Source organism: Eschscholzia californica, unplaced genomic scaffold (assembly GCF_041429995.1).
Source record: "Eschscholzia californica isolate CP2 unplaced genomic scaffold, dmEscCali1.0.p SCAF_1, whole genome shotgun sequence".
NCBI classification, from domain to species: Eukaryota; Viridiplantae; Streptophyta; class Magnoliopsida; order Ranunculales; family Papaveraceae; genus Eschscholzia; species Eschscholzia californica.
This window is the reverse complement of record NW_028238198.1, coordinates 26,041,407-26,055,402: the sequence shown is the minus strand read 5'-3', so window position 1 is coordinate 26,055,402 and position 13,996 is coordinate 26,041,407. Positions and strand designations below refer to the sequence as shown.

Here is a 13,996-nt window from a genome sequence, read left to right as displayed (position 1 = left end):
AGATCTGAAATCTGAATTGAACTCGATTTCAGATTTCAGATGTTTGATTTTTTATTTGAGAAAATCTGAAATGTAAGCTGAATTAAGTTCATGTCTGAATAAGCTGAAAACTAGTCCATATTTTTCAGACTTCAAAAGAAGTCTGAAACAAGGGCCCAACATCTGAAATATGGTCAATGTCGTTTATACCCTCGTCATTAAAAATGTTCTCTTGTTCATCTCTTTCACCACCGTTAGTAAGCAGACCACCACCACCAGGCCGCCACCGGACCGCCTCCGCCGCCGCAAAGCAACAACAACAACACTAGACAAGAACACCCCCACAAAATAACACCACCACCACCACAAAACCACCACTACACAAGAACACCAAACACCACCACCACAAAACCACCACCAGACAAGAACACTGCCACCACCACAAATCCACGACCAGGTAACAACACTAGTAGTCGCACCAGACAATAACACCCTAACCCACGAGAAACCACCACCTTAAAACTTTTTAACTTCCCCGATCTGTCGTTAGAGAAAGAAAGAGATCAAGAGAGAGAGAGAGGTCTTGTCAGATCTTAGTAGAGAAAGGGACCGAGAGATCTCACAGGCTATTCGATTCGAGAGAGAGAGAGAGGATGAAAGAAAGATCCAGTCGAACCTTTGTTACTGTTATAGAGAGAGGAACTTGCCGGATATTGTTTACCGTCAGAGAGAGAGGGGCTAGAAAATAACTCATCGGATCCTCCATTACTGCCTCGCCGGAGAGACTGAGATAGAGAGATTGGGAGAGAGAACGGTTGTAGAGAAATGGAGGAAGAGAGAGAGGATTAGGGTTTCTCATTTATTCAGAAGAGATTTTTAAGGGTTTTTTTGTTGTAAAAGAATTAGGGTTTTTTTAGAAACTTCTTTTTGCCTTATATAAGTCATTGGGGGTATAAATGTCCAAACCTTAATTCAGATTTAGAAAACAAACATCTGACTTGCAAAATAATCCAGCTAATTCAGATTCAGCTAGTTTAGTTCAGCAAATTCAGATTCAGCAGTTTCAGATTCAGACATACAAAAAAAAAACAAACAGCACCTTAGTTAGAAAATAATCAAATTGGGGTTCAATCTACTTCGCACAAAACAGCATAAAATACTATCTAACAACCAAATCTTCTCATTGCATTTGAATTAGTAAAAATTCTTACAGCTGTATCAAAACATATGCCCAACAAGATTCACTTTCTACAAACATGGTTTTTTCAACTCGTTTTCATTTATTTATTTTTGAAAACTTGAAACTTTTTTGTAAATAACACAGGGGTGGCAGGGGTTCACGACATTGGGTAACACTCATGGACAAAATGTTCGCAAACATTTTAAGACAATTTGAGACATTTGTCCGTAGATAAGATATTTTTATGGACATTTCAAGACATTTGATGCATAGCAAAATGCCTTTGAGACATTTAAAAACATTTGGTTCATGGCCAAATGTCAGACATCTCAACAAATTGAATTCATGGACAAAATGTGTAGTGGATATTATTATTATTAGATTTATTATTATCTCATTATTGAAGGACAGTTGGTAGATATTTATTAAGTATTTTAATATTATCAATATTGTCTAACCATATGAAATAATATATTTGTACTAATATTTTAAGAATATATTTTTCGACTTTTGTGGACATATGTGTATATCCGAGGACATTGATAGACAATTGGTGAACATTTATTATATTATTATTATTGTCTAATCATATGAAATAATATGTTTGTACACAGACATCCGTGAATGTCTGTGGACATTGATAGACATTTAGTTGATATTTATTAGTTTAATATTATTATTGTCTTATAATATGAAATAATTTTTTTTATTAATATTTCAAATATATATTTTTTCAACTTTCCTTGACATCCGTAGATATCTGTGGACATTGATGGACAATTAGTAAATGTTTATTATTTAATGTAGTACAATAATATATGAATACTATAATAATAGTATACTATAGTAATATGATAATAATATCATTATTAGTGTAATAGAGTATTATGATAATAATATAATAATTAACTGTATTATTTATTATATATTATTAATCTAATTTGATAATAATTATTATTTTTATTTTATTCATTATTGAAATGTCCCCAAATATTTTCCATATTTTAAAAAACATTTACTATCCAAAAGCTCTCCAAATTTACTCTAAAATGTCCCTAAAACCAACATGTCTTGTAATGTCCATATTTTCGTGTGAAAAACGAATAACACAGATATTTCAAGACATTTGAAATGTCCCCAACCAATAGCACAGGTGTTTGCGGACATTTCAAATGTCCCCATCCAATAACATAGACATTGTCCCCAAATGTCCTGATCCACTACCACCTCCTTAATCACTTGAATGAGAATCAACCCTTGCCTAAATGGGTGCAGTAATCTTAAAACAGGTCAGTCGATTATAGGTATAAGTCTGGCCCCAAAATCTGGCACAATCTCCCTAAAATATCTCTTTGTTCAAAACACTCTTCGCGTAATTTTTCTCTCTCATGATCTCTGAGTTAGTTTCAAAAAATAAGTTACAAAGTACTCTCCACGTAACAAATCAAGTTCAGTCTTTTGAAATGTATGTTTCAAAAAGTGTGATCTAACGGCATTACCAAGTAACAACCTTACTTGCCAAGAAACTTTATAAACGTCACTCATTAGTTTTGGCCAACGCTTTGGGGAAATCAAAATAGTCTCCGGGGTGTGAAGACTTTGTCAAAAACTAGTCAATTTAAGTTGACCAGTGTATTTTCTAAATGTTAGGGGGAAAGCAAATTTTTTGGCCATTTCTTCTCCATTCCGGCAAAGGTTGTCGGGATCCAGCCACCACCATCATCCCAAAATTCGGCCACTACCATCATCACCAAAATATGGCCACCACCATCATCACCAAAATCCGGCCACCACCATCATCACCAAAATCTGACCACCACCATAAAGAGTTTATCAAGAGATTGACCAAACCGAGAATGAGATACAAAGATTGAAACCTAGCTGCCCTTAATGGAACTCAAACTCCGCCAATGACTTCCCTCAATGAACTCCTTCAATTGGCGAAATTAAGAAGAGAAATGAAAGAGATAACGACAACAAAAAACATGGTCAAAATTAGGTCATCCCTAAGAAGAAATCATCATCAAATCCAAACAAACATATTATAGATTGTCATCAAACAGAAATAACATGTAAGATAAACAATCCATTGTTCCAAAAACCCTAATTAAAGATTGAAACCAATCAATCAAAATGAGCTTTTCACCATATATCTTCTTGTAGTTTGTTGTTATTCAGATTTTCAAGTCCACGCATTACCCTATATTTGGATAATTCCTATTACAAACTCATAAAAATCCTAGATTGAGAAACCATTAGTATCATAAACAAGATGCTAAACTATGTAAAATAATATATAAAAAGATGCGAATCAAAGGTTTCAATGAAGAAAAAGATGGGTTTTATGATTGAGCATATGTTCTTGCGATGGAGGTCGAGATTGAGTGTTGTTTGAAGACATGGAAGATCCTCCTGCATCCATTATTAGACAACAAAAAACAAACAAAGAAATAGAGAAAGGGAAAAACAAACACAAAGATAGTTAATTTGATCAAACAAAAAAATAACAATAAAGTGAGCAATATCACAATTTTCAATCTGTTGGAGATTGAATAGAGAGCTTATCAGATAGCTAGGTATTAGAGAGAAAGAGGGGTGGAGAGAGAGATTTGTGAATAAAATTGGGTCTGGGGTTTGTTATTTGTACACAATTTCGATAGAATAGTACAAAGTCCGGGAAATGACAAACTATAAGAGAGAGATTGAGAGAAACAAACTATAAGAGAGAGAGAGAGAGAGAGAGAGAGAGAGAGAGAGAGAGAGTGGGGAGAGGAGGAAGAAACAAAAAGAGAAAATTGTGGTGGTTGTGGCCAGAGATGGTGGTCGGAGTTGAAGATGATGAAGAAGAAGAGGAAGAAGCAATGTTTTATTTCCCCTTAAAATTTGTTTTCCTGTAAAATCTCTAAAATTTCACACCTCAAAAATTATTTTGGTTTCCCCAAACGCTGGCCTTAGTTTTTTTTTTGAGAAATGGATTACTATTTATGTTAGGCGCTACAAAACATTGATATATCGAGATGATGCGATAAACACGATAACTATCGAAATATTAATGAACGTCTTTCTAGTCTCTCTATTAAGGGGTGTATTTAAGACTTCTCCTTCAATACTTATCCCCATTGCTCTTATGACGTCGTGGAATCGGCTCAAGAATCTTCCTGGCATCTCTTCTTTTCCATTATCGTCAGTAAAATAATACGGTACTCCTTTCCCTTATATCCGTCCGATTATACGACCACAACTAACCAATTCTGTAATAAATCCATCCCACCACGGAAACACGATAGTATCCTCCACACTGTCATACGATATCATTAGTGTCAGTAATAAAAGAAACCCAAAGCCCGTTTCAGATCAGATAATAATCAGTTGGAAGGTGGAATTTAGATTCTGATTAGTTGACTTTCGCTTCGATCCCTCTCTCTTCATCTTCTTCTTTCTCTCTCTAATTGCAGTCTTTCTGTGAATAACTGAATCTAGGGTTTTTATGTTCTGATATACATATTGGTCTGGTCAAGCTTTTTGAAGAAATCTTGTTTTCTTTTTTGTTTTTTTTGCCTTTAAATGGAGATGGCAATGGAAGATGCTCATTCTTATATCGCATTTTCATACATTCGGGAGTTGATTACAGGTAATCATCGATGGATACGGACGTCTCCGGAAGGATTTACTATAAACAAACCCGCTAGTTTTGGGTTACCGGCTTTCTGAATAATAATATTGGAAAAATTAGGGTTTGTATTTCTGGCTTATTCTTCGGGAAATTGAACAGGTTAGTTTCTTTGTTTTCTTTAGTTTCATACTAGAATTGGGGATTTCCTTATTTGACTTGTAATTACTGTAAGAAGTGCAAGATTTTAGTACTATAAGTTTGTGAAGAGCAGCCAATATTGTTGGAGTTAGGGTTACTGTTATTTTCTTTCTTATCTTGCAAGAATTAGGGTTTTTGTGAAGAAGGATTTTGAATGGCTGGTAGGGGAGAATTAGGGTTTCCAAAAGTAAATGCTTGCAGTTTGAGAGAACTGGCAGCCAAAACAACTCTTCGTAAGGTAAGAGCACAAGGGCATACATATGTTGATTTGAGAGAAGATGGAAAAAGTTTCATCTTTTTCTGCACAATTTGTCGAGCCCCATGTTACAGTGAAACTTCACTGTTTGATCATTTGAAGGGAAATCTTCACTCTGAAAGGTATGCTGCTGCTAAAATTACACTTTTTGGTCCAAATCCTTTTCCTTTTAGTGATGGGGTTTTGTTCTTTCATGATTCTTCTGATCAAAACAAACAATTAAACGATGTACGTTCTAACCAAGATATGTTCTTGACCATTGATCAAAACAATGGCAAACTTACTGTTTATGGTCAAAATAGTAAGACTTCTAACACTTCTACTTATGATTACGAGGAGTTGGAAGGGAATGGTCATGAAAATAGTGACAACTACATTGTAATTCCAAAGGTTGTGTTTAATGACAATGTCTCTGATTTGGAAGTAAGATTTGTTGGGATAGGAGAAATGGCAACAAGAATTTGCTCTGAAAGCTCTGATCAAAAGATATCTAGGATATGGTGTGCTTGGTTGGGGAAAGAAAGTTCAATGGTTGAAAGTTTTATTCCAGAGTATGATTTTGGTATTGTAACTTTCACTTATAATTACAGTATAGGAAGAGCAGGGATATCAGAGCATTTAGTGTCGCTTCTCACTGATAGTACATACCAAGAAACTGACTGTGCTGAAGTCAAGAAAAAGAAAAGAATTAAGAAGTCGTTTTCTGATCCTGAGGATGTCAGTGAATCTTTAAGTGGAAGTCATGGTCCTTGTCGATATCGTCAAAGTCCAACATCGGGTTTAGAACTATGTCGCTATGGTGAACAAGTTCAGCAAGAAAAGTTAATGTTGAGCAAGACTAATAGGCAAGAACTTAGGCGACAACAACGACTTGAAGCTGAGAAAATGTGTGATTTATGTCAACAGAAAATACTTCCAGGAAAAGATGTTTCCACATTGCTGAATAGGGTTACTGGGAAACTTGCTTGCAGCAGTAGAAACATTACAGGGGTAAAGATTATTATTATTTCTGTTTTTTTGTATTTTCCATTTCTACAACTTGTTATTGGTTCGTTATTCTTTGATGATTAACATTATCCTTTTTAATAATGTAGTCATTTCATGTATATCACACTTCCTGTCTTATCCACTGGATTCTTCTCTGTGAGTTCGAAATACGGACAAAAGGATTAGATGATGAGATAAAAGCTGAAGCTAAGGTTCCTCGAAAAAGGGGTAGAGCAAAGCGGGATGCAAAGCCTAAGGATGATTTGAGAAGTGCTAAAAGAGACCATATATCTTCAGTTTTCTGCCCACAATGCCAAGGAACTGGTATCTATGTTGACGAGAAATTGGAGGAACCAGCATACTTGTTATCCGAGGTTTGCATTTCACAGATCTTTGAGTATCTTATGTAATTTGCAAATTGTACTACAGTTTATATCTATGTTCAAAATATCAATTTTGAGTAATCGTTGAATTCGGGTTTCTAGATCTTCAAGTATAAGATCAAAATAAGTGATGCACATAGAGCTTGGATGAAAGGACCCGAAATCTTAGAGAATTGCTCGACTGGCCTCGATTTCTCCACTAAATCTAACGAAGCTATCCAGGTTTGGCTATTTAGGTTCTTGATGCTGTCAATCTTATATGTAAATAAGGCCATAGATAACTGAAATTGTCTTATATGTTCTTCTGCAGTCAGAAGTGGCACCACTGAAATTGCTGCGTTTCTATAGAGCTGATGAGTAGAATGCCCTGATGCGAAGTTGTTCTTACGAAGACTAAGAGAGAGTCTTATCGAACTTGGATACGGAGAATTGTCTGCCAACTCAAGTATGTGGTCATTTCCTTGGTGTTACATTGTTCATGATGACTGTTGATGTGTAAACAATAGATTTAGTTCTACTTGTTTGAGTTTCTTTTAGATTGTAAATGATTTGTTGGTAGATTTGACTTCCTATAATGAAGTTTTACATTGACTATACTATCTTTAATTCCCATGAGAATGATTTGTTTGGATTTGGCAAGTGTGACTGAAAAGAACATCATGATGAATTAAGTATTATAAAATAAAATGGAGATAACAAAATTCTATTTAAGATCCTAGTATGGGTCATCAAAACAAAAACATTTTATTCTTTTCAAAAATTTCATATTGCACAGATATGAAATTAGATATATAGATACTTTTTCGATATACCAAGAAATGGGCACAAATTAAAAAATTGTATAATCTGTTCCAACAGAGTATTTGCTTCCATCGACCCCCAAAGTTACAACTTTTGTGTATCGGTAATTAGATTTTAATGATAGGAAGAAGATGTCAGACTATTATAATTATAATTCTCTCTTCAAGGATTATAGAGAAAGTTATATCGTAACTCCTATTTACACACTATTTGGTTCTGAATACCAACTTAAATACAACGGTGGAAAAGGTTTGTGACAACGCCAAGCGGAGCTCACATCAGGCTCAGGAACGGACTTGAAATCTCGATAAATGTTAACTTTGTAAATTGCTTGCTTGTCTAAACAGAAATGAGACAGTGAACACTTCTAGTTCTTAATCTATCTCCTTTCAACTAAGTAGTGGAGAGACTAGTGTTAAGCCAAATAGTAATAAGTTTTGACCAAGTAAAAAACTCCATAGATTGATCGAGACACGGGTCGACCCTTACCCAAGTCATCAGGGAGGCAGAGACTAAGTCTGACATTGGTGGTCACCATGAGTTCCATATGCGCCTTTAACCCCGCTCTGGCTTCGAAATAAATCAGGTTAGTCTTGGTAAAAACTCTACTTTGTATCTCAGAATAGCAAAGGGGGTATAGGAACATTAGGTCGGCACCTTGAGCCCCGTCTTGTCTCGACGCACATGAAGGTGGATCTGAGCCTAGATTTACTCAATTGGAGCCTGACCGATCAGGTGTCTAAAGTAGAGAGGTCAGCTATTTGAGCTCAGTTTGCTCAAGCTCCAAAAATAATCCGAACAGGGGCAGCATGTTGTGGAAGAATATAGCATGCCAAAAGACCACCAAGTACAAGACATTAACTGTTATAGATCTGTCTATGTTAGAAAATGCACACCCATAGAATATTATTTGACTAACGACCACTCACATGTGACTTTCGTATAAGTCAGTGTCATTTCTCTGCCGATCATCACGATTGATCAACCAAACCTATATAAGCATATTAAATTCACCATATGTAAAGCTTAGATTCATTAACGGGAGAAGCTTTATTTGAAAATAAAATAAAATATTATGACGGTAATGTAATAACGTCATATGTTAAGCTTAGATTCATTAACGACTTACTATTTTTGTTCAGTTAAATTATACAGTATCAATTTTCTCCTTTTACTCGGCAATTGCACAAATTTTTTCTGTTAGGTCGTATAAAAAGGATTCGACTAAAATTTGGGATTGGACCCTAATTTGTCAGCCGCGAGCCTGCGATAGAGTGAGACATGAAGAGAGGAAATGAAACTAAGAGAGAGGAAATGAAAACTAGGGGGCAAATACAAATCTTCAGTTTTTGGACCGAGACTTTTCTTTATGCTCCAAAGTTACGTCCATAGAAAATTTACCTTGAAGAATATGAACAATGGGTTTGAGTTACCTTAGATGTTCTTGGGTTGTTCTATTATGTTATCTTCTGCAACAGAGTGATGGATCTGTAGCACTGGTAGTGGTGGTGGAAGTGTAGCTGGTCGTGGTGGTGGAAGGGGTAGCCAGGTGGTTGTAGGTTGTAGTGCCAATCAAACTAGTGATTCCTACAATTGTAAGATGTAGCTTCTGAAAGTTGGGTTTTCGAGGGTCGAATTAATCAAACTTGAGAATGAAAGAGGGAACAATAAAAACTAAATCTCCATTAATACTTGTGGCATGAAACACCAATACAATGGACTGGTCCATGAGCAGTTCGAAACTAAAATTTGAGTCACAATTCCTGCAAAAGTATTAATCGGCCTTTACAGTTCTCTACAACAAAAAATGTCAGTTGACACAAATAAATAATCAAATGAACCTCAAAAACGAAGGATTAAACAGCTGTTGAAGGGAACCAGTCAAGGGTTTGCCCTGCAAACATAGGAACGAGTTCTCCATCTGCATAACTGTAAGAGTCGGGCACCTTCCATGGTTTCTTCATCAACTTTATTTTTGATGCATTTCTTGGTAGCCCATAAAGGTCTGGACCGTTAAAGCTCGTAAAAGCTTCAAGCTTGTCAAGTGCACCAGCCTACCGCCAATAACAACAATTTCAACTAATAAGAAAAATATAGATCATAAGTCATATTTTGAGTGTGAGTTCATACGAGAAAGAACACAAAATTGTCAATTTGCTAGGTTTTAGACCGATACAACGAGTACGGCTTCCTTCTGTCAAGTCTGAAGATCATATAACAGTTTTTTACATGTACAAGAAAGAGACGAGACTATTACCTCATCAAAAACCTTTGCATAAGCTGACAGAGCAACTGGAGCATTATAAATCCCCGCACAACCACAAGTAGTTTCTTTCCGTTTTCTCTCATGAGGAGCACTATCTGTTCCAAGAAAAAATCTTTTATTTCCGCTTGTTACAGCCGTTACGATAGCTTGTCCTGCACAAACCGAAACCAACATTTTCATCACGTAACTAAATCAAAATATTAGAAGTGCATTGTCGTATCTGTTTTGGGATTTCGACTCGCGGAAGAATATAATAAAAGGTGAAAGAAAATCAAGGTAACTCAGAACAAGACATACTGTGTATTTCTCTTTTTAACACTGGAAGACAGTAGTTATGTGGATGCAATCCTCCATTAAATATTGCGTTTCTGTTGAGAAGAAGATGCTGCGGTGTTAAAGATGAACAAAATTAGATAACAAAATTAGATAATTCGAAAAGGTAAAGCACAGGAATTCAGTGTCAGATAAAGATGAACAAAAACAAGTTTGTTTGAGAAAGTGCAAGTTAAGAAATGTACCTTCATTACAAGACTCAACATATCTTACAGCATCCTGAGTAGTAATATGCTCCATGACTACTTTCAAATGTGGAAGCTTTTCTATTAATGGTCTTAAAACGGTGTCAATGAAAACTTTCTCACGGTCGAATATGTCAATCTCTGGATTTGTAACTTGCCCATGGACCTTCAAAACGAGTTTATCGGCATAAAAGAATCAGATTGGTGAACTGATGACAGTTTTCACTATTCAGGAACATGTGTATTAGTTGGACTTATGAGAACCTCGGTAGTTAGTCAGGAATTGGCTTAGGTTCGATCGTAGCCCCGGTCAATATTGTGTAATTGAGAATTCACCAGGCCTTTTTTTTTTCCTTCTGTTAAGATTGTCCGAGAGCAATGGATAAAAGGTGAGAGGAAACAGAATTACCAGTAATGGCATATTTTGCTCAACCATCTCTTCAAGAGTAGGTACTTTCCGAGAAGATCCGTCACACCTTCTTGTGAATTAGTAGTGGCACCAGCGGGGTACAACTTTACGGCAAAAACGACGCCGCTCTTCCCTGACAAATCGATGCTAACTTTTAAACGAACATTATTCGTTTTGAGTTAAACATGCAGTAGACATACAAAATAATCAAAACATCAGCTCAAAATGAAATCCAACCTAAAACTACTTCAGGTGAAACTCCTGCTTAAGGGTAGAGCAAATCAAAATTGATCATTACAACATTTCTTTCCTTAGTATGCAAATCAAATTATTCATAAGGTAATAAGATTTCAACATGCGGTTTGATACTTGCTAACTATTGGCAACGTAACAGTGTAAGTAATTGTAATTCTTTTAGAATTTTACTCACTGGCAAGTTTGATCTCATCAGGACGGGTTTTATCTGTTACGTAAAGAGTCATAAGAGGAGTAAAATCACTATTGGAAGGCAGTGCTTTCACTATTGATTCTCGATAAGCAACAGCAGCAGCAGTAGTAGTGACAGGAGGTTTCAAATTCGGCATCACTATGGCCCTTCCAAAATGATCGGCACTATAACAAAATCATATTTTCTTAGGAACAATAACCATAAATCATCAACAAGAACGAAATTATATACAGATTTAAAACTAAAAGAAAGCTTTTTCAATAGGAAATGAAAAACAGTAAGAAGTAAAAGTTACTAAAAAGGAAGATTAAACCTGTGGGATACAACAGTCTCTAGAAGCAAACCTCAATGCCTAAAGTCCAACAAGCAATCACGAAGATGAATCATCAGGCTTTGTTAATGAAAGCTCCATATTCACCCGTTGAGCTTTCGCTACAAGTGGATTCTCCGACTTCTTTGAAGGAAACCTCAATGCCTAAAGTCCAACAAGCAATTGCATTAAGTGATGACAGAGTGGACACAAAACCATCCTCACTGATGAACTTTACAAGGATTGTGAGCTATTCTACTTGTCTTTTTAACACGAAATGAGACAATTAATGAAGTTAATCGAAGAGGGTGACGAATACGTTATGTGCCATCATCGTAGTCTTCAACATCGTCATTGCCTTCACAAAAGAAAGCTTCTCCTCGTTATTGCCTTCACAAAACAAAGCTTCTCCCCTCCAATACCTGTAAAAGGAATCCACATTATGCATCACACTCGGGAATGTTAGTATAAAACTCAACATAATCTCATCCAGAAAAATTTGTGGTCATCAAACTCAAAAACCAATTAGCGGCAATGAGTTGAGAGGACCTAGAGTTCCCAGACATTATATTTTTACCTCCATTCTCCCGTGTGGGACTATTCTCAAACCTAATAAAAGATTCATTTAAACTTATTTCTTATTCCGTCTCCAATTCAATCTATTTTCCTACTACTATGAAAATCAAACCTACAAAGTAAAAGCAATTGACAAAATAAAGGGCGCTGAAGAGAAAATTTTTCTGTCTCACTGATGTAGGAATTTCTCTTCTGTCTTCTCTTCGGTTCTTTCTCTCTCTAAAAAGTGCTACTACATTATAAAGGCCGCGGCTTTGGGGAATAAAGAAAATTCTCCGAGGGAATCCAGATTTTTTAAAAAATTCTCTGGGGAATAAATTTTTATGGGGAATAGAGAATACATTTTTTGAAAGTTCTCCATCTCATCTGTTCTCTCTGCCACTTCATCTTCTCGACACCTCATCATCTTCTCCGGCGAAAGTCGCCGGCCGGCCAATTTTCCGGCCGGCGACCTTCAAACATTAAAATTTTCTTTATTCCCCAAAGCCGCGGCCATTATAAATCCCTCCCCCACCCCCCACCCACACAAATAGATAAATTATTATAGAGATGTGTGTGGGAGTTAACATCTGACGGTCACAGGAGAGTCGCGAAATGGAATCGAATTGGCGACACATAACACATAAGTACGTTTATACATATTCTTGACTTCTTGTCTTTGTATTAGGTCATTTATTGTTTCTTACAATCTTTTAACTTTTGGATCAACCACTCTTACATTGAGAGATGCTAAGTTTACAACTAAAAGTATGTAAATATGTCCAGATCTTATGTGACAGGCTTGGGAATAAGGAGTAGCATTAAACACCACAATCTCAATTCTCATCTTCAAGAGTGCCACCTAGATCTCGAGACTATTTACATACTTTTAGTTGTAAATCTATCATTTCTCTTCTTACATTATATACAAATACCTTTTATGTACAAATACAATAGACTGTGTGGCTTACATTATACCCGTTGATGTGAGACCTTCACCAAAACAAGCTTCTCCGACTAATTTAACTATTTTGGGATCTTTAATCAATGTAAATAAGTATTCATGCTTACTAATGTTTTAACGTGATAACAAGAGAGTACCATTTTGTGTAGTTAATGATATCAAGTATGATACAGTTGTTGGGATTTGTCATCTGGCCCATGCTTTCAAAGGAGACTGGAGCTTATGTTATGCTTAAAGGGGTAGGAGACAAAATGTCGTCAAGGCTCTGAAGCATATACTTGAAATAGTATATGCATAATCTATTGGTAAATTTTTTCTTTCAAGAACACAAAAACTATTCTTGAAACATCAGAGATGTTCTTAGCCTGTGAGGTTGCCTTTGGTTATACCACATAAAGATTTTGGGATTTAGTATAGGGACATTGATATATGGTATAGGGACATGATCAGAATATCATATTTTTAGATTCGAGGTCCCTTTACCAATTAGAAAATAGACATTATTTTTAGATATTTAAATCGAATAAATTAATGTTTATTTGGATAAAAACTAAGATTGAACTAATACAAATATCGAAGTTTTCTTTTATTTTCACGTCCTTCATTAGATCTACATATCTTAAAACAAAATCATTTTTTTAACCTAAAAACAACGATCATCTATAGACAACATATTGTATAAATCAACCATCACTTATAAATACTACATTCTTATTTACATTTAAGTTGTTCCCATCTCTCTCTTTCCTACGTAACACCTTTGTTATTTAATCCTATTAGTGTATAATGTTGATGAACATTTCCCTCACAAAGTAAACATTTCGGCTACCGTGATCACTTTTTTTTTTGTCGCCACAATTTCGGCCACTATGGTCGAAATATGTTTAATATTTCGACCATCGTGGTTGAAATATGCCCAAAATTTCGACCAATATTTATATTTCGACAATAATGGTCGAATTTTGCGCATATTTCGACCATATCGGTCGAAATTTTGGACATATTTCGATTACTTCGTCCGAAATTTTCCTGTTAAATTTTATTTCACCATTTGTTCCGTGTTTTTCGACACAAAAAGAAATTTTTCTATTAAAATATTTTATCTTTTGTGATTAATTTTAAATACTAA

At 35.5% G+C, this 13,996-nt stretch overlaps 1 protein-coding gene and 1 pseudogene across 2 annotated transcripts; one reads left to right on the top strand and one right to left on the bottom strand.

Moving 5' to 3' along the window:
• Positions 1-3,888: 3,888 nt before the first annotated feature.
• Positions 3,889-7,190, top strand: LOC147565523 (uncharacterized). The gene is made up of 4 exons (XM_086651996.1): positions 3,889-6,216; positions 6,321-6,587; positions 6,699-6,818; positions 6,907-7,190. The coding sequence occupies exons 1-4, from the start codon at positions 5,125-5,127 to the stop codon at positions 6,955-6,957; spliced, it is 1,530 nt and encodes a 509-aa protein (XP_086508122.1). The 5' UTR covers positions 3,889-5,124; the 3' UTR covers positions 6,958-7,190.
• Positions 7,191-9,059: 1,869 nt separating this feature from the next.
• LOC147565522 (dihydroorotase, mitochondrial-like) lies at positions 9,060-11,511 on the bottom strand (annotated as a pseudogene). Its single transcript, XR_015230219.1, has 7 exons — positions 11,352-11,511; positions 11,021-11,202; positions 10,591-10,723; positions 10,178-10,347; positions 9,961-10,073; positions 9,655-9,815; positions 9,060-9,451 (listed from the first exon to the last, which is right to left on the bottom strand). The product of XR_015230219.1 is annotated as a dihydroorotase, mitochondrial-like (transcript).
• Positions 11,512-13,996: the final 2,485 nt, after the last annotated feature.